Source organism: Osmerus eperlanus, chromosome 28 (genome assembly GCF_963692335.1).
Source record: "Osmerus eperlanus chromosome 28, fOsmEpe2.1, whole genome shotgun sequence".
In the NCBI taxonomy this organism is placed as follows: Eukaryota; Metazoa; Chordata; class Actinopteri; order Osmeriformes; family Osmeridae; genus Osmerus; species Osmerus eperlanus.
In genome coordinates, this window is record NC_085045.1 from 7,418,670 (window position 1) to 7,444,735 (window position 26,066).

General features: G+C 44.5%; 1 protein-coding gene across 1 annotated transcript in view; it reads left to right on the forward strand.

Annotated features, from left to right (window-relative positions):
• Nucleotides 1–2,642: 2,642 nt before the first annotated feature.
• The window catches only part of LOC134014923 (cAMP-specific 3',5'-cyclic phosphodiesterase 4D), a 31,028-nt gene continuing 7,604 nt past the window's right edge, over nucleotides 2,643–26,066 (forward strand). Inside the window, exons 1-2 of the mRNA XM_062454104.1 lie at nucleotides 2,643–2,848; nucleotides 19,397–19,504. Of these exons, the coding sequence (XP_062310088.1) occupies nucleotides 19,460–19,504 (45 nt within the window). The 5' untranslated portion in view covers nucleotides 2,643–2,848; nucleotides 19,397–19,459. The remainder of the gene's footprint in view (nucleotides 2,849–19,396; nucleotides 19,505–26,066) is intronic.

Genomic DNA, 26,066 nt, shown 5'->3' on the forward strand with positions numbered 1-26,066 from the left:
CTGCTTCTCTAATTCGGAGTCTTTATGACGCGTCTATGAGAATGAACAGGGAGCGAGAGTGTGTTCATTTAGCTAGTTTCAGCATTTCTTCTCTGCTTCCACCTCTGTGGTTCCGATATGCCCCTGGGGCAGGCTTCTACATTGGGCATGTCTGTCTGTCTGTCTGTCTAACCATCTGCTTTCTCGTTTAACAGTTGGAATGTCTCTCTGTCTGTCTGACTGTCTGTATGAACGCCTATACGTGCTTCCTTGTTCAACAGTCAGCCTGTCTGACTGTCTGTCTGACTATCTGTATTACAGTAATGACTGTCTGCTTCTCTCTTTCATGTATTTGTCTTCCCTGTCTGTCTGCCCGTTCCCCCACACGTCTGTGTGTCTGCCTATCTGCCTGTCTGTCTGACCAGGCTAGCTCAACCCATAACACTCAGTCCTCCGCATTATCTGCAGAGGGAGAAACCATGGGTGTCGAAGTGAGAGGAAACCAGGGTAGTCCCATTTTGTTGAATAATTTGAAAAAAAAACGTACATAACCACAATGGGAGCGGAGGGGCGACCCAAATTGCAATCTCTTCATGGGGCCCAACATTTTCCCTGCGCCTGGGAGCAATGTCTAGTTTAGGCTGCAGGACCCTTGGCTACCCTTCAACATAACATCAACATTTGTCTGTGAGAAGTACTGTACAGTAGCATTTCTTTTTTGTGCATGTTTGTTCAAGAGGGTACTGTTACTTGTGTTTGTGTTTTGTGAAAGCCTTGGGGATAGCATGTATAAAAGAGTGTGATACCTTATCATCTAATGACGTGTGTATGTGTGTATGTAGGTGTGTGTGTGTGTGTGCGTGCGTGCATGTGTTAGTTTGTGAGTGTGAGGTGCCCACTTTCCCTGCTCTACTAGTACTTCTCTTGTTCTTGTTTTTGTGTTTTATTTTGTGCTGCCCCTAACACAGAGAGGATGGGTTGCAGCCATGAGGACTGGTAATACAACAACACGTTTTTTCATGAGCCATTTCTCTGATCTCTAACAGTAGACCTTAGACATGACCAGAGGGGAATAGCAGGAAATGGCAAAATTGGCAGCACATTATCCAGCAGGGCTTTCACGAAAACACGCTTTGATCTGATGTGATTTTACTGCTGACATTTACCCACCACCTTCCTTACTGACACATTTTCTCACTGGGGAGATTGCAACATCCTCTATATCGTATCTCCCACCCCACTGATATAGGCTACCTATGGTTTTTGTAGTGTCATTGGCAGTGTTCTGTAGGTGATCGAAAACAGAACAGCTATGATCTTTAACTCTCGAGTAGACATTTGATGTCACAGTGCTGTTTTGAATACAACACTCAATCCCAATCAGTCTGAATTTGAGACGGCCTGTCTCATCGGTCTGTCGGCCTGTCTGTTTCCCCGCAAGTCTCTCGCACTCATTTACAACACAAGCACATTTTATGTTGTCACTTTTTTTTGCAACATGTCCAATTGTTTTCAATAGCTTCGCTGTTTGTACCCTACGTGCCTGTCTGTGTGTGTGTGACGTGCCCATGTTGTGCATGCGACCTTGCATGCGTGCGTTTGTACGCGCGTGTGTGTGTGGTTGTGTATCAGTCAGTCTAAGTTGATTTGACAGTAGGTTTGACAGAGTATGCGCCAGCATTAGGGAAATGAAGCAGATCTGTTTGCAGAGCAGGCTGGAGATGTCCTGACATCCTCGTTGCGATTGGACGATAACGATGCAACTGGGGGGGGGGGGGGGGGGAGTGTCTGGAGCTCCATAGACGTCCAGCCACTGTGTCTGCACAACATATGCCTGTGTGCTATGATGATTTGCGATGATGATGAAGACTAGTTCACATGCGGAAAGTCCTCCCAGGCAAATTGACTCGGCTCAGAGCAAGTCTGCATGTGACTAGAGTTTGGCATGTCTTGTTGATTTACAAGAGAATTGTATGACAATAGGCCACATGATTTAATAAAAGGCTCCCTGGATTCTTTCTCAGTTTTCGTGATTGATCATTTGTAATCATGGACGATTTGTCCCCGGTTCCTTGTGTGTGCAATGTGATACAGCAGTGTCCATCGTAGCCCAGCCAGCAGCAGTGAGTGAATGGATGTCTGGCAATGCCGCGCATATTACACAATAGAGGAGGAGACGAGGGAGGGAGGGAGTGGTGTTGACCCCTGTCCCCTTCTCTTCTCTCAGTCTCAGAAGCCTTCATGTAAGACTTCCCTTTTTTTGATATTCTTTCCTTTTTTTGGGGCTCGTCCTGTCCTTCCTCCACACACGTTTGTTGTGTGCTACCGTTGTGCTTAATGCGTTTCTTTTTTCTCTCCTCTCCCCTCCCCTCCCCTTCTCTCCTCTAATCCTGTCCTCCCCTCTCCTCTCTTCCTCTCCTCTCTTCGCTTCTCGTCTCTTCTCCTTCCTCTCCTATTCTCTCTCACGCTTTCTTCCATAGGAACTTCCAGAGGGATACGGAGGAGGGGGGGGAGTGTGGGAGGGAGGTGTGGTGTCGGCTGGAGTATGTGAGGCGTGTCATAGGCTGAGAGGCGGGGAGTTCTTGACGACAATTGGCCAGCTGGCTGGGAACTGCGAGTTGAGTTCCTCCCTGCTCTAGAGAACATCAGCAGTGTGGGACTGCTAGGGAGAGAGACTGACTCACGCTGCCTGTACTTTTCTGTTTGTTTTGGTTTCTTTGATTGGGAATTTCGGAGGACAAACCACAGGGCTGCAGTCCAGCTGCAGAGAGACTGCCGACCGCTCTCTCTTGCCCTCTCTCTCTCCCTCTATTTCTCTATCTCTTTCCCTCCCTCCCTCTCTCTCTCTCGTCCTCATCAAAGGGGAAAAGTAAGTTACTGCTTTGCCTATTGTCCTTCCCTATCATGTCTTTGTTTTACATAGCAAGAGGATGTCTGTGTACAGTTGTACATTGCCCACGAAGTGAGAGTTGAAGAGACACGTGCACTTTGTACAAGTATTAATGCAGCATCTATGAAATTGTCTGTGTGCAGTCAGAGATGGAAGTACACATACAGATCCAAGGTGAAGGTGCGTGTGCTCGTGAATAGTCTAGAATGAGGGGGACATGCAGCCAGTTTATGTGGGCATCTTTGCAATATGTTTCAAAGATTGTCTAGGCCTTGACGTTCACATAATAAGTATGTATGTCTCTGAGTGTATACCTTCATGCTCATCCACAAGTGTGTTTGTGCGTAAATGCATGGACATACATGTTTTTTTTTACATGTTTTGTCCCATTGCGCACGCCTGTATTCATGTATGCTCGAGTGTGTGTGTGAAGAGGAGTGTGTGGGATCGGGAAGCGGTGCAGTGCCACTTCACAGTGACCAACCTCATCAGCAAACTTGTCACTGCATTGACAGAGCAGCTCAAGGTCTGCCTCCCCAAAACCTCCATCGGTGTGACTTTCAAGCTGGAGGGTGGAGGGCTATAAATAGGCCTGCTCCAAATTGTGCTGCAGTCACACTTTCATCCAGGGGAACGACAATTGACAAGACACTGTTTTGACAGTATGGAACAAGGAGATGAATGGATTTGCTTTTTTGGCAAGCTTGGATTCATTAAAACACAGAACAGGTGTTTGGAATAAATCCTCATGGAATTGCGAGGATGAGATCAGAGAAGTCGACCAGGATTTGGGGCTGTTGATTTGTTGGGATGTGTTCCCTTTTTTACGTAAGGGTCAGAGACTTTTGGGGGAAGGTGGGTGTGTGTGTGACAGCTAGAGAGAGTGTGTCAGAGTTTCCCTTGTTAAACTAAGCCATATGTAGCAAAGTCATGTCCAGGACCTCTCCCTTTCGAAGCCCTGCTCCTCTTTCATGGCATCATTCCATCCCTCCATCCCTCTATCACCCATCTCCTCCTCTCTGAATCTCCATAGTCATGCTGATTGAATAATTAGGCTTATGTAATCAATTACTGCCAGGATTGGCTGCCCTCATTGTTGGTCAGAGTAGCTTGTAAATATGGAAAACTGTGTCTGATAAACATCCCATAATGAACCAGGAAGCGATAACCATTTCAACAGGAAAACCTACTTTACTGTAAACATCCATTGTATGGCTGTTACTGTAATGGCACGTGTACATCCACTGGCCGGTTTATCCAGCAGGGCAGTCCTGCAGGACTGTGCATAACATTGTTATGATTGCAGATAAACGAAGCGCCACTGTATTATCATACTTAATATCCACCTGTAACTCAGGAGGTAGCTGCTGTCTCAAAGCTGCATTGTTGTGGAGAACACTGGCAGTCTTGTGGGAGGCTGACCTCTGCCATGCAAATGGCCGCCAGCAATCCTGTATTCCGAGCCCGGCATGATGTCACAGGCAGGTGAACGATCACAGGGCTCATTGTTTGACCTGAGCAGCGGAGAAGAGAGGAGATGATAGAAGAGAAGAGGAGAAGGGAGAGGAAAGAAGCTCTCAGGTTCGATAGACGATCGGATCTACCAGATTCTCAAGTTTTCTCTGGTTCTCTGCTGTTCTAGTGGAGAAAAAGGCTCTCTCTCTCTCTCTGTACCTCTTGCTCCTTTCTTCACACACTCACCGACGCTCTTCATCAACCACCTCTCGCTGCTCCATCTCACTCTATTTCTCTCCACTCCGCTGCGTTACTTATCACGTCATGTGATGCACACATCCATAATACATAAAAGATAAAAGACAACCTTCTTGCATCAGCGAGTACTTATGAATACACGATGAATGTGTATGTGTGTCAGATGGCGGGAGTCAGATGGCTGAGTGGTGAGGGAGTCGGGCTAGTAATCAGAAGGTTGCCAGTTCGATTCAACGTCAATTGGCCGTGCCAATTGACGTTGTGTCCTTGGGCAAGGCACTTCACCCTACTTGCCTCGGGGGAATGTCCCTGTACTTACTGTAAGTCGCTCTGGATAAGAGCGTCTGCTAAATGACTAAATGTAAATGTGTGTGTTGACTTAGCGGACACTTTAGAACCAGCCCCTTCATGCATGGCAATGGCTCATGTGTCACAGTGAACGGTGACGCCGGTGTGAAAAAAACTCTCATGGTGAGGTTTTTGAGTGAGCTTGTGAGAGGAAGTACAGTATGTACAGTATGCATGTGTGTGTGTGTGTGTGTGTGTACTGTACCTGCAGGGGTTGAAGCATCTGCAATGCTGCTGTTTACCATTAGTCCTCTACAGAGGTGCTGGTGTGCTGCAGACACCTGGTGCATGTATGTAATTCTTTGGGTTTGTGTGTGTGTCTGTGTGTGTGTGTCTGTGTGTGTGTGTGCTTTGTCACATGCACGCGTGGCTGCACTTGTTAGTCAAGGACCTTTCATTAATGACTCAGCAAGTGTGTTCAGAGGTCTGTGAAGGATCGGGTTATCATGTCAGTTTCACAGCAGGGTTGTGAGGTCTACGACCAGTCACGGACAGGTCAAGGACTAGTCAGAGAACTGTGGATACAGGCAGCTCCGGATGACCTCAAAAGCTAACCTCAGATGGTCGTTTCAGTATACCGCACAGTAATGGAAAACAAAACAGTAGTGTGGGAGGATACACGTTTCATATCTTGCTACTCAAAGTTTACTTATGGGACTGATGAAGATAAGGATGTGTTTTTTATTCTGTGGTCAGCCAGACTGAGAGAAAGCCCTCTCGGCAAGCGGACACACGAAACACACTCACGCGTGCACACACACACACACACACTCACACACATGCACACACACACCTACACACGATCATAGCCCACATAAGCACCCACAGACAGAATTGAATACTTTTATGATTTCTTTTGATTGCGGTTCCTATTCCCGTAACATTTGGAAGAAAACGCTTGTGTTCTCAGAGTGTGGAAACTTCTTGTAGAGGTCACTTTATGACTCTCCTAATCCAGCTTGATCCAGTACAGTTTATGAGGCTATACAAACCACTATGAAAACAGACAAACCTATGCTGCTGGTCTTTTGCTCCACAGAGGTTACACATACAGTATCTAGACGACGTACTTATTACGTATTCATGCACGTCAATATTGCTGTATTTTGCTCCCCAGGGGTTACACATACAGCATCTAGACTACGTAGTTATTACATGTCCATGCATTTTCAATATTGCTGTCATTTTATGTCCTCAAGGCACTGTAATCAGTGTGATGGCGTTATTTTCGTAGGTGCTGGTTGACGTTTACTTTGTACTTTTGTGAGGTTGAAGGAGCTTTCTCAGGCCGTCCAGGGAGAAGCAGACAGCTGTTTCTTCTGCCCCTCGGATGTGGACCTTTAACTTCCCTTTGTCCTTAAAAGGATGTGGAAGACCCTTTCCTCTGCTTATGTGACTCATAATGAAATCTACAGATGCCGTTCAGACCAGCCTATTACAGTACAGCACAGTCTAGCACAGCAGAGCCTAGTCCAGCACAGCCCAGCATAGCACAGGCTAGCCCAGCCAAGCACGCCCCAGCATAGCACAGGATAGCCCAGGACAGCCTAACACAGCACAACATAGCATGGCACAGGCTAGCACAGCACAGCCTAGCACAGCACAGCATGGCAATGGCTAGCCCAGCACAGTCCATTAGAATAAAGCACTGCACAGCACAGCACAACATTTCATGGCATAGCATAGCACAACATAGCAAGGCATAGCATAGCATAGCAAACCAGAGCCAAGCAAAGCAAAAATAGCGCAGCAGAGCAAAGCACAGCCCAGCATATCACAGAAAAGCACAGCATAGCCCATCATTGAACAGCCCAGCCCAGCACAGCAAAGCATAGCACAGCACCGTGGGGTATGAAGTCCAGGACACAATGAACATCCTTTCTCTCTTTGTATCTCTGTGTACTGGAGAGAAACAATTTAATCCCACTTGAACTTTCATACAGCTGGGCAGAATCAAGGACAACTGCTTACAAACATCGCTAGATTAAATACTGTCAAGGACTGCAGTGCATTAAGAGTTGTAAACGAACACACGTGTTAAGCCGAGGTAAACAGAAGACGATGTTCTTCCCGGTCAGCATCTGCGACGATGACGGCCGAAGAGGGACGCTGTGATGTCAAGCGGAGAGAACGACCTCCGAGGGGACAGCCGTGACAGGAAGCCACCGCAGCTTCCTGTCACAGTGAACGTCCTGTCTTTGTGTCCGAGGCCGAACAGGCCTCTCAGTCGACGACCCTGCTTCCGTACAGGGACCGAAGACTGGGAACAAGCTTCGGTTTGACCTTTCATTTCAGGGTGTTCTGCTTCTGTTTTGATCCTCTTCAACACTGGGCAGATGATGGGGAGGGTGGTGGAGAGGGGGGCAGGGAAGACGGGAATGAAACTAAATCGGGAAGAGATGGGATGAGAGTTTGACAAACGCACAAGACACTTGTGTTTTTGTTTCACGACGGACACAACTTTCCATAAACAATTGCTGGCATGTTCTGTGTTTACCCTGGGTTTCAGCATATTCCATTCAGCTATCTGAGCTGTGGAAAAGCGCTAAGGGCTTTGTAAAGTCTGTGAAGTATTTCTTTTTTTTCTACTTTTTTTTCTTGTGAGAATGAAGATTGGCTGAGTTGACTTATATACTGATTTCCAAGTCTCTTTTCACATTTGTTGTTGTTGTAAAGTTGTAGCACGCCCTAGCAAATTACCTTTAAAGGGATGTTGAGAGAGATACCACTGACAGAGCAGACTGGAGGCACAAGCGTTATAATAATGAGTCTTACTAGAAAAATGACCAATTTGTTACTTCTCTTACAGCGATGTGAAGCTGTGACCCAAAGCCCTGGCCATACTGGAGCTGGAACAGAGGTTTTGGTTTCTGGACTCTCTCTCTAGAGTTTATTCCCTCACTTTAACCCTGATTCCTTTTCTGCCTTTGTCTCTCAACCTCTTTTTTTTATTGTTATCTTTATCTCGCTTACCTCTCTCTCTTTATTTGTCTAACCATCTCTCTTTTAAACTCCATCTTGTCTCTACCTCTCAACCTCCCACACTCTCTATCTCTGTCCAGTGGTGTGTTTGTAGGGAAATACACTGAAGTCTCCAACTGTAGCCTAATTCCACATGACCATATAGGGCAGTGCACTGAGCAGCCTGCGGCTGAAGTAAATTTATTTAATATATCATAACGTTTTGATGGCAATCACAGAGATGGGTCTGAAGAGCTGGACAACATTGTCATCTAAGCAGATGCTGTAGATACGGCCAATGTGGAGAGTTCATCGATGGATGATGAACTTGATAGAGATTAGTGTGTTTGTGTGTACGCCTGTGTGTGTGCGCCAGAGTGTGTAGGCCGTGGGCCAGTGTGTGTGTGTGTGTGTGGCTGTGTGTGTAAATTTGTGCCTGTGCGTATGTATGTGCACACAAGCGTGTGTGTAATACACAGTAATGTGATCAGAAACGTCCCTACAATCTGGTCACTCCCCAACTAATGATGATGGGTTATATAAGGTACACTGTTCTTATTGGGGGCTATTTCTGTATGATGTGGAACCCTCAGAGCATGACGAATAACACAATTGCAACCCATACTTGCGCAACCTCACTCATTGAATTGCAAATCTAGAATGTCTAGATGACTCATGTCTAATATGGAAGGGCTTTCTTCTTGTGTCTCTCCTCAGTCCTCACAAGCTCAACTTGATGTTCTGATTAGACATCCTGTTCGGGAACATTCACATACTGCATATAATGCATGTATGAAAGCCCTCCTTCTCCACAGTCGCTTCCCTATCCCACTCAGGCAGACTGATAGATGCTAAGGAACTGGACCATCACTGATCAACCAGAGAATCACTTGATAAACTGAAAATAACAAATCAGCCTGGAGTGCATTGTGTATTCAGGAATGTATATAGTATTAGTATGGGCTGTCTCACACTTTGAAGACCATGGGGTCTTCTACGGGAAAGAAGGTATTCTTTGGGATTTGCTTGGTTAAGCTGAGGTCAAGACGAACTTTGGCAGAGCCCTGTTACGCAACCTGAGAGAAAGTGGGAGATCACCTCAGAGCAGGGTTAGTGTTTGGGCTCCCAGGGTTCTTCACTCGCTTGATTGCTTTGTCACGGTCTTTGGTTTGTGGCTTGTTACTCCAATAGCACACCCGGCGTGTGTGTGCGCTTGTGTGTTTGTGTGTTTTGCAAGGCATACATGTGTGTTTGCTTTCATTCCCTCACGCTTACCCTTATTGGAAAAAGGACTTGTTGTCGGTCGATTAATGTCGGCTGTCATTTCAAAATCTGTCACTCTACCAGAGGAATGCCTGTAGGTGACATGGGACTGTTCAAAGCAATCGTCCTACTTTGATGCCAGCAGAACAACAATCCATGAGGTCGATCAGACACACATTTACTGCCTTATGAGCTAAATCAATGCCATAATTTCAGCAGGCTGAATGATTATGCTTGTATACTAGCAGTGCCATTTCTGGATATGCTAGCACCCTAGGCAAGATACCCCCCCCCCCACACACACACACTCCCCTCTTAAAAAGTGTTAGTAATGGTCAAATCAAATTAACACACAAATTGGACTTTCAGAAACACAAAATAATATGTAAAAGTGCAGAAGCTATTTATTTTTACAATCTTCAAAAACACATATCGATTGATATGCCCCAAAATATTTGAGGGCGAGTGGAATATTTGGGGGGTGCCTGGGTTGCCTGTGCCCAGAAATGGCTGTGTATATTGGTATTTATGCCAGTAGAAATTAGATACTGGTACAATATATTGTGTTCTTGCACCTTTGTGGTCAGAATTCAGCAGGAGTATTAGCTGTAGCATAGTGTTGATTTGCTGCCAGGAGAGCTGCCAAAGTAGAGACACTGATAGGAGAGGAAGCTATTCACGTCGAGGAAAACACTGTCATCACCTATCCTGTATGAAATCACCCTAATGCCCCAGGGCGGGCTGTCTGGAGGTTTGCTTGTGTGTGTCTGTGTGTGTTTGTGTGTTTGTTTTAGTGTGTGTATAGGTGTGTGTGTGTCTGTGTGTGCGTGTGTTTATGTATCTGTGTGTGTTTTAGTGTGTGTGCATAGGTGTGTGTGTGTGTGAAGATGGGTTGAGGAGGTGGTCCTAGTATGATTTCTGGAAGCATAAAAGCATTTAGAAATCATACAATGTCTGTTGTTATGATTCGTCATACACTATAACCCTAATCAACAGTTGATTCTATTAAATCACGTGTCCTTGTTTGTCGGACTCATAACAATGCATAACAATGTTTTTAATGGCCCTGTCTCTTGTGCAAAAAATGCTCAAACGATCATAAGAAGGAATATAATGACCACCAAACTGTCCAAAACTGACATCCAGCCAAGGCCCTTATGAAGATGTCAGTGTAGTTCCCTGCAACAAGTGTGTGTGTGTGTGTGTGTGTGTGTGTGTGTGTGTGTGTGTGTGCATGCAGATGTGTGTGGCCCTGCTCCCCCAGCACTGAACCAGGAAGGCTCACACTAAAACCATGTCATCGTTCTGCCTTCAGCTCTGTCTGTTGGTGGGTCTCAAGGACATCCAAAGTTGGTTGCCTGCTAACTCTCTCCAACTTAATGAGCCTCAGTTTCGAAATCTTCGTTTTTGGTTCCCACTTACCACTACCAGTATAACCAAGCACCTGGCATCAATCTCCCATAACTTGCACACACAGTCAAGACATTTTGGTGCCATCTTGAACTCAGTCTTTAAATTTGATGAACATAGTCATTGTGTCAAAGGTAGCTGTTTCCAAACCTGGGCCGCAGGATAACTTAAATCAATCGTGTCATTAAAGAATCTGGAGACTGCATGCCTTTGCTTCATGAAGGCTAGACTACGTTAAATCATGGGACTTTCAGTCTTCCCTTTGACAGAGCAAAAATGCTGCTGCTTGGCTTGACTGTGAAGCCAGAAGAGAGACAGGATTTTGTCCTGCAATGTCCCATGTACTTCAGTTCAATACAATGATTGTGTTTGTTTGTTTACAAGGGATTGCATGGCTTGTCGCCCAACCTTGTTTTTTGGTAGAAGACCTTTAGGCCTTTTGGGTCTTCAAATAGTCTGCTTGTTTCTGTTCCCTAATCCCGTTTGAAATCTATGGGTGATCTCGCCTTCTCAGTTGCAGCCTGAAGGCTCTGGAATAGTCTTCCGCTCCATGTTAGATCCTCTACTACCACTGATGTTTTTACGTAAATCGTATGTAAAGACTTATTCTACCTAGCCTATGACACAGTGTAAGTGCAGCACTGTTGTCCTCTATGTGTCTCTGTGTGTACCTTTGTGATAATTGTTGGTTATTTTGGTTCCTTGTGCTGCCAAGGATAATTTTACAGAGCTTTGGCTAACACTTTCAATGTGCTAATGAAATTGACTTGTCCAAACCCTTTAACTGAAGTGGCTCTTTTACCTCATCTACTGGTTATGTATGGTAGTACATCTTAATTTTGCTTTAGTCAAATACACCTGGAATGCTGCAGTTTATACTGTATATTGGTCCAGGCTATTTACATATTTACACACCATAGGGATTATGACATGTCTTTGGCCATTTTGTCATGTCTGCTGATAGTGTATTTTAATTCCCCAGGACATTTTGTTGTCTTCACCGTGTTGCATGTAGTCTATTGGCATCTTTTTTCAGTATGAGCAAATCTTGCTCAGTCTTTTTAACTACAGCCTTCCAGCTTGATTTAAACTGGATTCAGAGATGAAATGGAGGTCACTTGACTGAAACAGTGTGCATCTCAGGTCAGTTCTCCTCACTCTGGTGTCAATGCTCCCCTACTGGCAGTGGGCTGACACTCCTCTTCAAAGGTAACCTGATGTACCTGATTTATTATTGTATTTACTGCAGTCTGAGAAAATAATAGCCTGAGTGAAATACGTTGTGTTTCCCTGGCTGCAGACATCAGTCTTTGTCCAATAGTACGGCACTCAAAATCCCTCGCTGCGCAGATTGATTCATTCTTCTAGTTTGATGGAGATGGATGCCTAGGTGTGTCACATTATTCAGGCTGAGCCTAAAGGGCTGACAGGAGCTAAATTAAAAAGCATAAATAGATTAGCCTCTTCTGTGGTTTGATGTATGTATGTTTGTGTCTGTATGAATCTGCCTGCCTGCCTTATTCGAAGGAGTGTAAATAGAAGGTTTGTGATTAAGGCTGTATAGATTTAGTATTTTTATGAAAGAATTTCAGTATTGGGAGTTTGTGAGACAGTTTAATGTAATGTGCTTTTAGGAGCGTAGAGCTGGGCAAAATCCAATTAAAGCTGCTCTCAGATTTGATGTCTTTAATTTCCCTGCATGAAAAGCAAAAATAAAACCAAGTTAGTTGGTAAATACCTGCTGAGAAAAAAATCTGTCGGGCAAATAAAATGATAATATCCATTGCAGCAATCAAATGAATATATTTTGTATATTGTTTTGCTTATCATTATTTGCTGTGAAATTGGTTCAAGATGATTTAAAGAGCATATCATGTGTATCATCATGAGTATAAGTCATGGCAGAAGTCATATGCACTGAAATACCCAAAGTATTTGAGAATGTTCAAAGGTATGAGAAAAGCTAGGAGAACAGTTGTAAAGTCAAAGTTACTGTAATAGCTAGCCATCAGCCCTACTCAGAACCTGGTCCGTCTGGACAATCATTTGGTGTGCATGGGTTTGTTTGTGTTCATGTGAATGTACTGTATTTATGTGTGTGTGGATGTGTGTGGGTGTACATGCGTGTTTGTGTTTACACGCCTGTGAGTGTGCATGTTGTCTTAGAGCAGGGTCGCAAGAGCGGGGGGGGGGGGGGGGGCGAAACATTTTAAGGCTAAAAGTTTCTCCTAACTCCGATTTAGGAGAAACTCTCAAAACAATAGGCGTGTCAGCCCATATTTTAGGACTCCAATCTCCAAATCTTTTACTCTATTTCACTATTTCACTGGTTTTAGCGTTTTAGCGCTAAAACCAGCTCCTAAATCTGTGAAAAGTTAGGGGTAGTCAAGAGGAATCCTAAGCCACTAAAACCAAATAACAATCAATTCTAAAATATCTGTTGCTGGCAATCTGCCTCGGAACGTAAACATTTTAGAAAAAAGTTGTGATATTGAGCTATTGAAAAGGTATCGTAAGGTATTATGATTGTTATCAGAGATGCAGTCACTTGTAGAAACAACCCAGTAACAACGGAGATCAAGGTTGCAAACTCTACTCTACTTGGTCACAGGGGAAATACAGCTATGCAGCGCAGACGAACTAGGTATATCTCAGCCATCCGTCAGTCAGTAGAACATAACATTGCATAAAACAATATGCTATCCTGCAGTGCAGACCCCACATCGATAATTCATACGGCTGCCTTTATTCATAATATTAACTATTTTTTACGAGATGCACATGTAAGAGGCTGACAATTAACAAAACATACACTTGTTTAATTAGTGACACTAAACCTACAATTGAATAAGGCAATAAAGACATTTAAAAACTTCGCAACATAATACCTCGTTCTATGATGAAATCATTGACAGAGATCCATCCCCTATTAGCCACAGTGGGCATAATTAGTAAGCTTGTTGACATCATCCATAGCAAAAAGGTTAACCCCACCCTTTGTCTTAGCTTAAGATTTCTCCCTATTCCTTCGTAAAAGTTGGTCTCAGCAGCATTGTGAATATGTTTTAGGAGGAAACTCCTAGAGAAGAACTTTTACTGCTATTTAGCAGAACTCGTAGTAAGATAAAAGGTTTTGTGAATACGGCCCCTGATTTACCGTAAGTGATGTTTGGGTGGTAGGAAAGGACTTTTACAGTCCAGAGTCTGCCAGAGAGAAAAGAACAGTACCAGCCTGATGTAAACCAACACAAACCATTACCTTTGTCTCAAGAAGAGACACTTTCGCGTCAAGAAGGGCCAGTTGAGGTGGCTCGGGCATCTGATAAGGATGCCTCCTGGACGCCTCCCTGGTGAGGTGTTCTGGGCACATCCCACTGGGAAGAGGCCCCGGGGAAGACCCAGGACACGCTGGAGGGACTATGTCTCTCGGCTGGCCTGGGAACGCCTCGGGGTCCCCCAGGAAGAGCTGGTGGAAGTGGCCGGGGAGAGGGAAGTCTGGGCCTCCCTGCTTAGGTTGCTGCCCCCGCGACCCGACCCCCGGAAAAGCGGAAGATGATGGATGGATGGATGGATGGAGAGACACTTTCACTTTAGATACATATATACAAATGTTTCTGTGTTAAATTACCGCGACCCGACCCCCGGAAAAGCGGAAGATGATGGATGGATGGATGGATGGAGAGACACTTTCACTTTAGATACATATATACAAATGTTTCTGTGTTAAATTAAGTATTTGGGGAAACAATGTCTGTTTTCTGTGATGAGCATTTACTACACTGTAAACCCTCAACTTGTGAGCAGGTTTGTATTACACAGTAAACCATTGGTAATATCGGGGATCAGATGTGTCCTTGGGCAAGGCACTTCACCCTACTTGCCTCGAGGGGAATGTCCCTGTACTTACTAAGTACAGGGACATTCCCCTGATGCTACCACCAGGAGGCACTGTAGGGATGTGGCAGCCAGCCGTAGTATGAGAGTAAAAGAGTGAGTGAGTGGGGGAGCTGGAAAAAGATGGAGTCAGCTCATTTCTTTCCTTTTATTTATTCATCCTTTGTCTTTGAAATTCTTGACAATATTGATGGTCAGAATACCAGGGGTCTTGGCAGTGTAATCAATGATCAAACTGGCTGAATGACCTAATCAATGCTTTAAAGATTTTAACGTTCAGAGGGAAACAGTATTCTCTGAGAGGGTAGCAATTCATCTCAGGCCTACCCATTCTAACAACACCAGTTAGCTTGGGGCCTGTCATTAATACTTCCACTGAATCACTGTCACATAACTCTGTCTTACTTGAGATTACATCAATTGATCAAATGTCACCTTTCTTTCAGAATCCTTCATTTCCCCCAAAAAAGTAGGCTACAGGATGGGTCAGCACAAGTATTTAGCATTTTTGCTGGTTTGTTTCTATAGCATAGCGGCGAGAAGAAAGCTGTCTTATCGGGGACAATTCTGTGACTGTGATGTTGAGCCGTGATTCAATAAAGCAAGAGCAGAAGATTGAGTTTATCAAAAGGGGAATGAAATGTGCGAGTTATCATCCTTCGGTTCTTCTGGCATGAGGCGTATTACACCCTGACATTTCTCTTGCTAAGGAACACACATCTCCGCACATTTATGTCCACACGGCTAATATGATTGCGGCGTGCTCCCATTCCTCTCCGAAAGATGACAGGAAGTTAATGGAAAAGGTAACGGAGGATGTATCAAAGAACAGCCGGAGCAACGGGAGAAGTAAGATAAGATATCCTGCTCTGTCTATCCTCCAGAAGAGGGCCTAAACCATATGTGCCCCCCTCTCTCTCCCTCTCGCTCTGTTTCAGACACAGTAGGAAAAAACTGATGAGTCACTCAAAACAGCTAACACTAGACCTGACGAATCAACCCCCTGTTGACGAGACTGCTTATTCTCATCCCCAAAACACATGCACACACAAAGACACACACAAGTGTACACGTACTCACGCTCATGCACACAGGCACAAACACACACATGCACACGCGCATGCACACACACACAGACCACCTGGGTTTCTGTTCCATTGTTAATGTTCTTCCACCCCGGTAGAGACAGTCTCTGCCTGACAGAGTGGCAACTTAGAGTTGATGGCAGGTTGTCATAATAAGTTATTGAATTCACAAAGGTGATCCAGTCATATGGCAGGTCTACAGGACATGATAGGACTCTATATGTGTATTGCAGTGCTATCGGCTGGTTTACACAACAGCCTACCTGTTAAAGCACTTACTGGTGCCATGAGCTTTGTTTGCCTGTCAAGCCATGCATGAAGTGCATGAAACATTTATGTGTGTGTGCACATGTATGTGTGTTGCCGGATAAAACATGCATACATTTTACAGTAACATAATTGTCACCCATTCTACACCTCATTTTAATCTGCAGGCTTCCAGTACTGTGGCACTGCTTAAAATCTGCAGCAGAACACCTGATCAGTCACTTGAGATTTTAATTGATAATTTGCATGTGTAAAATGCTTTTATCCTCGTTGCCTTCCGTAACAATTAAGAGAGAGAGGGTGAGAGAGGGATAGAGAGAGAAAAGGAGTGAGAAAGAGACTGACAGTGAAACAAATCATTTTCATTCTCTTTCTTTTCAAGGAATTACCATTTTAAAGGTGCCATGTCACACAGCTGTTTGTGTTGAAGCATTCCTCATGCTTAATTCATCCGAGTCTGGTCCTCTAGACGACTGAGAAGTCTCCAGCACTACTTTCAAGGTCAATGAAGAGTGAAAAAGGTTGAATTGCAAAAATGCTGCATCCTTGATTACGCTGCCGAGCTATTGAAAAAGGCTGTCAAAAATACAACAAATCAATGTGTAATCACTCCGGTGGGATAAACAAACACTTGGTAACTCTCTGTGTCTTCTACGGTAGCTTAGTCTGTCATACTCAGGTTACAGTACTAGACGTCTATGCATCGGAGATGTACAAAATAAATCAATACCTGTGTGTGTGTGTGTGTGTGTGTGTGCAACGACGCCCAGAGTTTAGAATGCCACAAACAAAGGAAATAACAGGCAACAACATTTACTCATCGACCCACAATCAAATCAACCACTGTCACATCGTCTCATTTCCTCCTCTGCTGTTCCTGCTCTGAGCCTGCAGGCCCTGGGGGAGGTGAACCCCCGACTCATCCAGACTCATCCACCTCCCTCGTGAGCCAGGCCAGACGAGGAAGGGCTAGCTGCGTGCGGGAGAGCAGACAATGGAGGGAGGCATGAAACGCCTGCGTGCGTGTGTGTGTGTCTGTGGTGTGTGTTTGTAAGTATGATGATTGCTTGTGTGCAGGTGAGAGCTGAATCACATGCAGTGTGTATAGGTGAGAATGAGACAACCATGGATGAGGGTTGTGTTTATGGACCCACACAGTTCCCCAGGAGCTGGAATTGCGTGGCGACTCTCTCTCTCTCTCTCTCTCTCTCTCTCTGTCTCTCTCTCTCCTCGCCTCTGGTTCTAATCGATGAGCGGCGTCCAGAGGGTTCAGTGGTAATTACCTGGCTGTGCTGTTGCTCCAGATGTATTTAGTGTAGGTGGTGGACACCAGAGGACTGCAGAGGTGGCTAATGCCTGTCGGGTGTGGTGGGTCAGGTCTCTTCAAAGAAGAACCTCCACAGTTAATAAGGGCTAGTGGACCAGGGGCAGAGATAGGGAGATGGAATGGGGAAAAGGGAGGGAGTGAGGGAGAGACAGGGGTGTTCTGGATAGAGGGAAGAAGGGGAAGGGGAGGGGTTGACAGGAAAAGAGAAAGAAGAGGGAGAGAAAAGGACAGGAGCTGTGTTGTTGTTGTGTTTCACGTAGGGTGTGTGCAGAGATATCGTGTGAGGCGTCAAGGGACCTGGTGAGATTCTAAAAGTCTGGATGGACGGGGCTTACACGGATTCTATGGATCAAAATACATGTCTGGCCCAGCAGAACATATTTTCATGTGGTCCAAAAATTCCTTTGGATGATGCTAGTAGAAATATGTTGTATTTCTATACCTGGCATTCTTTGAAAACTATACAATCTTCTTTAGCATACCTGTAAATACAATACTTGCCAAAATACATTTTCACCTTGGCCATCTTCAAACAGAAGCGTCTGCATTGGTTATTCAGTGCCACAGTACTAAAGGAAGCAGAAATGATTGTCTGAAAACAATCAAGCGGAGCTGGTTCATGCAGAGGGACGCGAGACATAGCGCCTCACAAGCAGAGCCTCACTAGCAGCGCGTCGTTTCACGCATTAGGGGCACACCCTCTTAGCAGGGCGGGCTATTTAATCAGGATATCGCTGCCCTCTGCATCGCTTAGTGCGACACAGGTTGCTTCTGTTTAATCTGCTGCCTCCGCCTCCCCGGCCTCCACCCTTGGTTATGTTTCCTGTCGTAGGGGTAATGCGTCGATGCTCTCTGCTCGGAGGTCGAGACGGTGTCTCCGTTGGGTGCGGCAGGGAGCCGATGCAAGCAGAACCATAATGCCAAATCAGTGTTACAATCATGTGTTGTACCGTGTGAAATAAAGTATCAAGTACATACTATACTGACTCCTCCTGCCTGAACCATCAATGTTTTGAGAAATTACCCCTTGTGTGGTGATCGTGTTTGTGGTACTCATTTTCAAGGTTTACTACAAGAAGAAAGATGAAATTAATTGTTTATTAATAGGCTTTGCTCGTTTTTCTGTGAAGAACTTGAAAAGAATGAATACATTGTTGCCCCATACATTTATTTTATGTGAGAGCTGTTTCTGGGGTAATGAAAGTGTGTGTGTTGGTGAAAACTGGTAAAAATGAAAGAAAAGGTTTTCTGTGTGCCTTCATTCTCTTCTTCTCCCTGTTTGTCTCTCTGCCTGCCTGCACGTCTCCTGTTTTTGTCACACTCTTTACTCTTTGCCGCTTGTGAAACACAATGGCTAGCAGGAACCTTGGAAATTTTATTATGATACATTATTTTGAGAAATGTTTTGGTTCTATTGTGAAAATTCTGTATTTTTCCACACTCTACCCCTTCCAAGTGCAAAGTGGGAATTGATTTGCAAAACGTTTTACGACTATATTGTAAAAAAAAAATGGGCATTTTTGAGGCCAGAGCAACTGCCCTTCGAAATTCCTGTGCACGTCCCTGCTGTAGCACATCCCAAACATACTAATAGACAACTATGTGCCTCCATCAAACTATTTGTCTTCAGAAAACAATGTCAACTTCTAGGTTACTGTTCACTTAGAGGGATGGTACACAATCATAAAAGTTTCATCTTTAGGCAGTGGAGCAAATCTCTGAACACAGAGTTCAGAGTATGTGTCTTCCGTGAATCTATTTGCAAACCCGATTTCTCTAGTTTACAAACTTTTAGAGAAAAAAGCCTTTGAGGCTAGAGAATATAATTACAAACATAGAGATTCAAATTTGCATGTTTGGTTTGGTTACATTTTTACTTCAGTTTAGACTTTACCTAACAATAAGTTCAGAAAAATTTGTCAAAATAATTTCAGATCTGCTCTTGATAATGCTGGTAATCAGAACATTTAAACCTGAAAAACAGACACTATTCAAACATAACAAACACAGTTATAAACACAGTTATAAGCAGGTAGTGGGGGTCAGATGGCTGAGCGGTTAGGGAATCGGGCTATTAATCAGAAGGTTGCCGGTTCGATTCCAGGCCGTGAAAAATGACATTGTGTCCTTGGGCAAGGCACTTCACCCTACTTGCCTCGGGAGGAATGTCCCTGTACTTACTGTAAGTCTGCTAAATGACTACATGTAAATGTAGGTAGTCAGGTGTGTTTCCTGATGTGTCCTGTTTCTCCCTCACAGGCCGCTGTGGCCTGCTGACGTCCGGCCTAGTCCGGCCTCGGTTCTGCTCTGGCCACACCCACCATGCAAAAGAATGCCCTGGCCGAGGACGACAGCCAAAAGGACAGCGTGAGTAGCATCACACACGCAAACACACACACACAAATACACCACACATGCAAACACACACACACACGCGCAAATGCACACACTCACACACACACTCACGCATCTGTTTTAGTTTCCGCAACGGTAGTGGATGTCATCTTCACCTGAAACCTGAAAGAGAACACTTCTCTGAGCACATGGTAGTGACAGGCCATTAGGCTGCTTGGCTTGACAACTAATTACTTTCTTTATTTCGCCTCCTTCTTGCTTCCCATATCACAAGAAAGAATGAGAGAATCAGTTGATGGAGAGCAAAAGAATCATGAATCATGAATCTAGTAGAACACAACATGAGAAATGTTCTGAACTCCCGTTATAATGATGGATGTTTATAATAAATCACTCTCTTAGTTGACTGGAATGTGTATAACATGACAGAATGTAAAGTTCTTAAACACCAAAATGCCTTTTACTATTTCTGGCAAGACAAAAAAAGAAAAGTAGAGACAGAGGGGAAGGTTATTAACAATATAAACAAATAAATAAACCATCACATCTTGCTATTTCACTGACGTTATAGATGCAGTCCATCATTTGAATTGCTGGGACTGTTTGTCATGTAGGGGAGAGTTCAAGGGCTCGACCATCCTCCTGCTCTTTTCTAACGCAGCTGCCACCTCAGGTACGTTTGTGTAGATTCTGCGAAGTCTGCCATGGAGTAGGTGTCTCTTCATAGGGCCCAAAAATCTCAGCGGCACCCATGTCTGGAGGTGTGGGGAGGACAGATGCCGGGGAGGAAGATGGGCCCATTACAGTAGTGCTGCTCCACCCAAATAGCCCCTTATGTAGTTCAATGAACCTGGCTTTGCATTGCTCAAGTGTTGAGACCCCGGACTGAAATGCACTGACAGCCACTGTTACTGTTAAGATCCTTGGACGTGGTTCTCGATGCATCAATCCGTGAGAGACGTTGAGTGTCTCTGAAAACCACGTCCTTTTTGAAACTCAACATTGGGGAACTTCAATCTCAACCTTGGGATTATAGGTTGTCTAAATCTTTGCATAGTTCCTCACTTATTTTCACACAACTTCCGTTTGCACCTCTGCGGACATGATTAGTTCTAGGCACCAGCCACTTACTCAATTATGTAATTATTCCACCTTGCATGGTTGGGTCTGTCTCACCGACTTCACCGACACAATTATTGTGTGAGCAAAATTCCAACTTCTTTAGCGTTAGACTCAGGAGAGTTATCAGGTACACCTGAGCCTTTGCGGTTCCTTGTTCATGGTTTCCAAACCCATACCCTGCCATGGTAAATAAAAGAGCACAAAATGGACTTTACATGCACTGGAAAGGAAATGTAGCTGGAAGCTTTTTCAATTTTCAATTTCTTCTGAGCTAACAGAACAACACTAAACACACAGACACGCACACACACACACACACACACACACACACTGATTTGTTTGGCTGTCATGTGTTGCTCAAGTTGTCCATCATCTGCCTGCCTGCATGCCTTTGATTTACTCTACTGACGTGTGCAAATCCAACAAGCGAAACCGACACAGACACAAGGGGCTCGGAGAGGGTTAGAGCAGAAGCTATCTCATTAGAACTAGACAATGCGGGAAATCTGGAGAAAGATGCAATGCGTACATGGGAAGGGATGGATAATGCGGTGCTGTTGTGACCTTGGGTTCAATTGCCAGAGGGGAGGTTACAGAAAGGGGGAGAGGAGAGCAGTGAGGGGAGGAGTTAATTCAGGTCAGTGGCCTAGAAACAGGCTACTCAGTGCACACTGATGGTGGAGTGGATCGATTTAAATTCAAGGAAGCTATATTTGATCTTAGGTATACCTGATTATCAGGTAAGCTGCACGGAAGAGTGGGGGATTGACAGAACCTCACACATGTGAACACACACAGTACAAACACAAGCACATACATAAGCACAATGAAGCACAGACAGAAGCACACATATCAGCACATGCACACACACAGATGAGCATGCTTAGCATGGCACACTTGCTGTTACCTCCCAGCTATGAAGCTAAACACAACAATGATCTGTTTTCTCAGTAAAATCATGACAGACTTTTTCTTAATTTCTTCATTCGTATAAGGGCCACTAGGCTAATCCTGTCTGAATGCACTCTAGCCCAACATACATGATAAATCCTGTCAGTTAGAATGTTGCACCTTAAGTTGTGATATGACTCCTCGGGGTGCTTTGCACACAACTGTAAAGTGGTAGAGAAATGTAAATGTGTTTCTATTTTAGTCTGAGGCACCAGTCACAGCAATTTCCACCTCTGGAAAAGTCATGATTTTCTTTGTAAGAATACCATTAGTCATCAGTTCAAGCTGCTGTCTAAGTAAGAGTTTGCCATACCTAATGGGACTGGGGCTCTATGTTTAGTGACGCTGATCACCTCATGAATAGTAAATGAATCACCTTTAAATAATGGATCGAAACGGAGTTAGCTGCGTGGAATTGGCTTTAAGAATAAACATGACAATTTGTCACCTCAAGCAAAATGTGCAAAAGATTCTTGTTTTATTAGGTTCAGAAAGGGGTGAGAGCGGAAGGGGCATCGGAGGGAGGGAGGCAGGGAGGGAGAGGTGTTGGAGGAATAAGATGGCGAGACGACACAAAGTTAAGATGAATCAAGAGGAAGAGAAGGGAGAAAGATATTGGAAAAAAGAGAGGGATTATGCTTGGGAACAAACAATGAGAGACGAGAGGCGAAGTACAGAAATGAGCAAAAGAGGAAAAAAAGAGAAAACCCAACAGAATCTAAGAAGGGACACCCCAGGGGTCTGAAGGAAAGTGTGGGTACAGGCCAATGAAAACTGAACACACTCAGATTATCTGACCAATCAAGCCATCCGCCGATGAATAGTCATTAGTCAGGTAAGGAGCATCACCATGGTTACGGAGATGCGCCGAGGGCCTGGGGAGAGTAATGTGAGAAAGGAGATGGGCCAGACGCCGCTGTGACTCCGCCTCCCTCTGGGTGCATCCTGATCTCCAATTAGACCCTCAGCAGGAGGGAGACGCAAAGCTGACTTTTGGGAGTCGAGAGAGGAGAGAAGGGGAGAGGAGAGGAGAGAAGGGGAGAGGAGAGAAGGGGAGAGGAGAGGAGAGAAGGGGAGAGGAGAGGAGGGGAGAGGAGAGAAGGGGAGAGGAGAGAAGGGGAGAGGAGAGGAGGGGAGAGGAGAGAAGGGGAGAGGAGAGGAGAGAAGGGGAGAGGAGAGGAGGGGAGAGGAGAGAAGGGGAGAGGAGAGGAGGGGAGAGGAGAGAAGGGGAGAGGAGAGGAGGGGAGAGGAGAGGAGGGGAGAGGAGAAAAGGGGAGAGGAGAGGAGGTGAGATGAGAGGAAAGGAAAGGAGAGGAGGAGAGGGGAAAGGAGAGGAGGGGAGAGGAAGATAGCAGTGGAGAGAAAAGGAGGAGAGGAGACGAAAAGAGGAGAGGAGTAGAAGAGGAGAGAGTAGTAGAAAGGAGAACAGAGTAGAGAATAGAAGAGAGAAGATAGGAAGAGAGGAAAGGAGGATAGCAGAGGCGAGGAGGATCGAAGAGAGGACAAGAGGAGGATGATGGGCTTATTCAAAGGTTCAGATATTGGGCCTAGCTACACATCTCCTTTATCCTCCTTTCCATCACTTTGCTTCTCAATCTCAATCCAATGTGGTGCAGAGCCTCTGGAGGTTAAGAGGGATAATTGTCATGTTTGTATCACTCACAAGGCTGTAGAGCATAACCAGTGTTTATAGTTTATTTGGGGGGAACAGCTTATCTAGCTAGGTATTTATTTATGAGTGAGGGGGGAGGCATCTCTTGCATATTTCACTGAGGTAATTAGATTAACGACGAGCTCCATAAAAGCCCTGCTGCACAGTGGAACTGCAGTGTCCCCACCTCCTGGCTTGATGCAGCGTGACCGGGGTACAAGGTTGTTGTTTTTCTGTCTGCCTGTACATACGCACAGTTTGTATGTTCTGTGCAGCTAAATGTGCATGCTTGTCTGTTTGTCTGTCTGTGTGTCTGCCTGCCTGTCTCTCTTTCTATCTGTCTAAACATGCAGATAGACAGGCGGGTAGACAAACAAAGTGAGACTGGCAGGCAGACAGGAATGCAGGCTAACACAAACAGACATTCTAGAAACATTTCCCGTTCAAGGCTGTCATTTCACAGGCTGTTGACCATGATTAGACCGTGGTTAATCTTGCATAAGGTGTTAGGCGGTGAGGTACAACTCAGTGGTAGAGGGGCTGCATGCAGAGCAGGTGAAGGTATTCAGCGAAAGGCTCTGAGTGCTTTCCAAACATGAAGACATCATCAAGATTCAAAGGGGGAGAGCTCATTATCTTAGCTCTTCATTCAAATGTGGTAACATTTCGAGATTCCCAACATTTCCTAGCCTAGGCTTGTCATACATATCCATCAAAGTTGTGTCCCTTATATTCTATTTTTATATTACCCTGCAGGTTAGTTACGAACATTATCATTTGCAATAAAGACCCAGCAAGAGGCCTTATGTATCTTCTTCTATTCCTACTATCAAAATGTAACCTGTGAAATATTGATATATTATAATAATCAATGATCTGGAGTAGGAGTACCTTTTAATTATTTGCAATGCTTACATATTTGAGAGTCTTGTGAAAATGAATTATTTTGACCAATGTATCTTCTGTGAGGTACTGTGATATGGGCATATTGAAATAGAATGAAACCACAGAGACAAGCTCATTCACACTTCTTAAAATTGAGTTTTAGCAAATGTGACGCGCTATATATGATTGTCTTTATTCCCAATGCTACTACTGTGGGGAGAATATCTATGAATATAGAGTGGACATTAGCATACAACCATTAACCAACTGCCTCCTGCTTCTGGCCATGGGTTGTAAAACCAGACTTAAACTGGTTAATTTTAAGCTAATCACAGTGCACCAACGATGCAATAGTGATGACTGCACACCCAGGACTGGAAAACTAAAGTAAGCATTTCCTGTGGTATTAAATCATATTGGAGACATTAGTTTTTATGAACAGCAGGCAGGTTTTTGTTGCTGTAAATGTAGCTACCTTCCACACTGAACTATGTTGGTAGTCAGTCACTGCGATGATCATTGATCAGTCAGCCTCTACGCATAAAGCCAGCAACCCGCCAGTGTTTACTACAGTATAAAATCATTACAGGTTCCGTAAATGAGCCTACTTTCATGTTCGAACTCCCATCTAATAAACTGATGCAAGTCTGGAAGAAGATCAATATACCCCCAATCAATGCCTGAATTCATGGGACCCAATCCCTTGTATTGATGGATGATTGTTGATTAAGGGGCCAAACCAACTCAAAAAGGTCAGTTCCACGACGATGTTTCATTTGTCCATGCAGCACAAGACATCTGTAGGTCAAACATACCATGAAGTATCATGTAACAGGATGCACATTTACTAATGCTGAATATGTGTAAGGACTCCTAGGGATGGAGATTGATCAGTCTCTTAAATTAGTCCTACCCTTTGTCAATGCGACATAGCTTACAGAAGGCACGATATTGATCTTTGCTGCTCTTAGTGGCTAAGTGGAGTTCTGAACTCCACGTAGGTTTGAAGGAGGTCATTCTTTTTGGCATCTGAAATCCAACACGAGTGCTACATTGCGATGGTGGGCAGGAAGGGTCTAAAAGGAAGACAAAAGGGCGAAAAGGAGGACACGCAACAGCAGTCCGGACAAAGGGCTGGAAAACCGTTCTGGGATGGACTGAATAAGTAGATAACAGACATTCCTAGACTCTTTATGAGGGATGTTCATTGATTTAAGTGTTGAGCCAGGTTTTTTAATACCTACAAAGTTTGCTTATAATGAACTTGTATTGTACGTTTAAGATGAATAACTCTGAAGCTTAAATTAAACGTTAACCCATTAAAGAGTAGCGTAACGTAGCGTAGCGTAAGTAGCATGTGATCGTTCGAATGCGAAGACAGCGTAACGTATATTCCGATCTCCAAAAACAAACGCTATAGTATGGCTTCAAAATGTACAATGAGGAAACAAGTAACACTAGCATGTAGTACGAGTATTGTGCTAGGTTGCTAGGTAACGGAAGCTAACTAAAGCTGGCTAGCTTCCGTTTTGGGAAAAAAAACTCAGTCTGTTCAAAGAACTTAGCCTGTATAGACTTTTTTATTAATATTATTATTGGTGCTTCTATACTCTTTGCTCTGGTGGGAGCGTCGGAAATATTTAGAACTCACGCATCTAAGGGTTTTAAAAAGCCAATGCAAACGTGAGAAACAGAGCCCCCAAATTTGTGTCTGTACCCCCAGTGCTTTCTTCCAACTTGAGTTTGATTGACTGGTTTCAGAAAATAAACCAAAGAGCAAGGCACGCCTTGATGAAGGTGATTGGTTGGATCAGGATTGGTTGAACAGAAATTGCTGGAAAGTAGCGACATGCTCCAAAAACTTGACGTTCCACCGACACTGAGGTGTTTGTGTTACTAAACAACTCTCACATAACCTCCATAGCTTGCACAACATGTTTACAGGGGCAACAGTTTGCTTTTGTT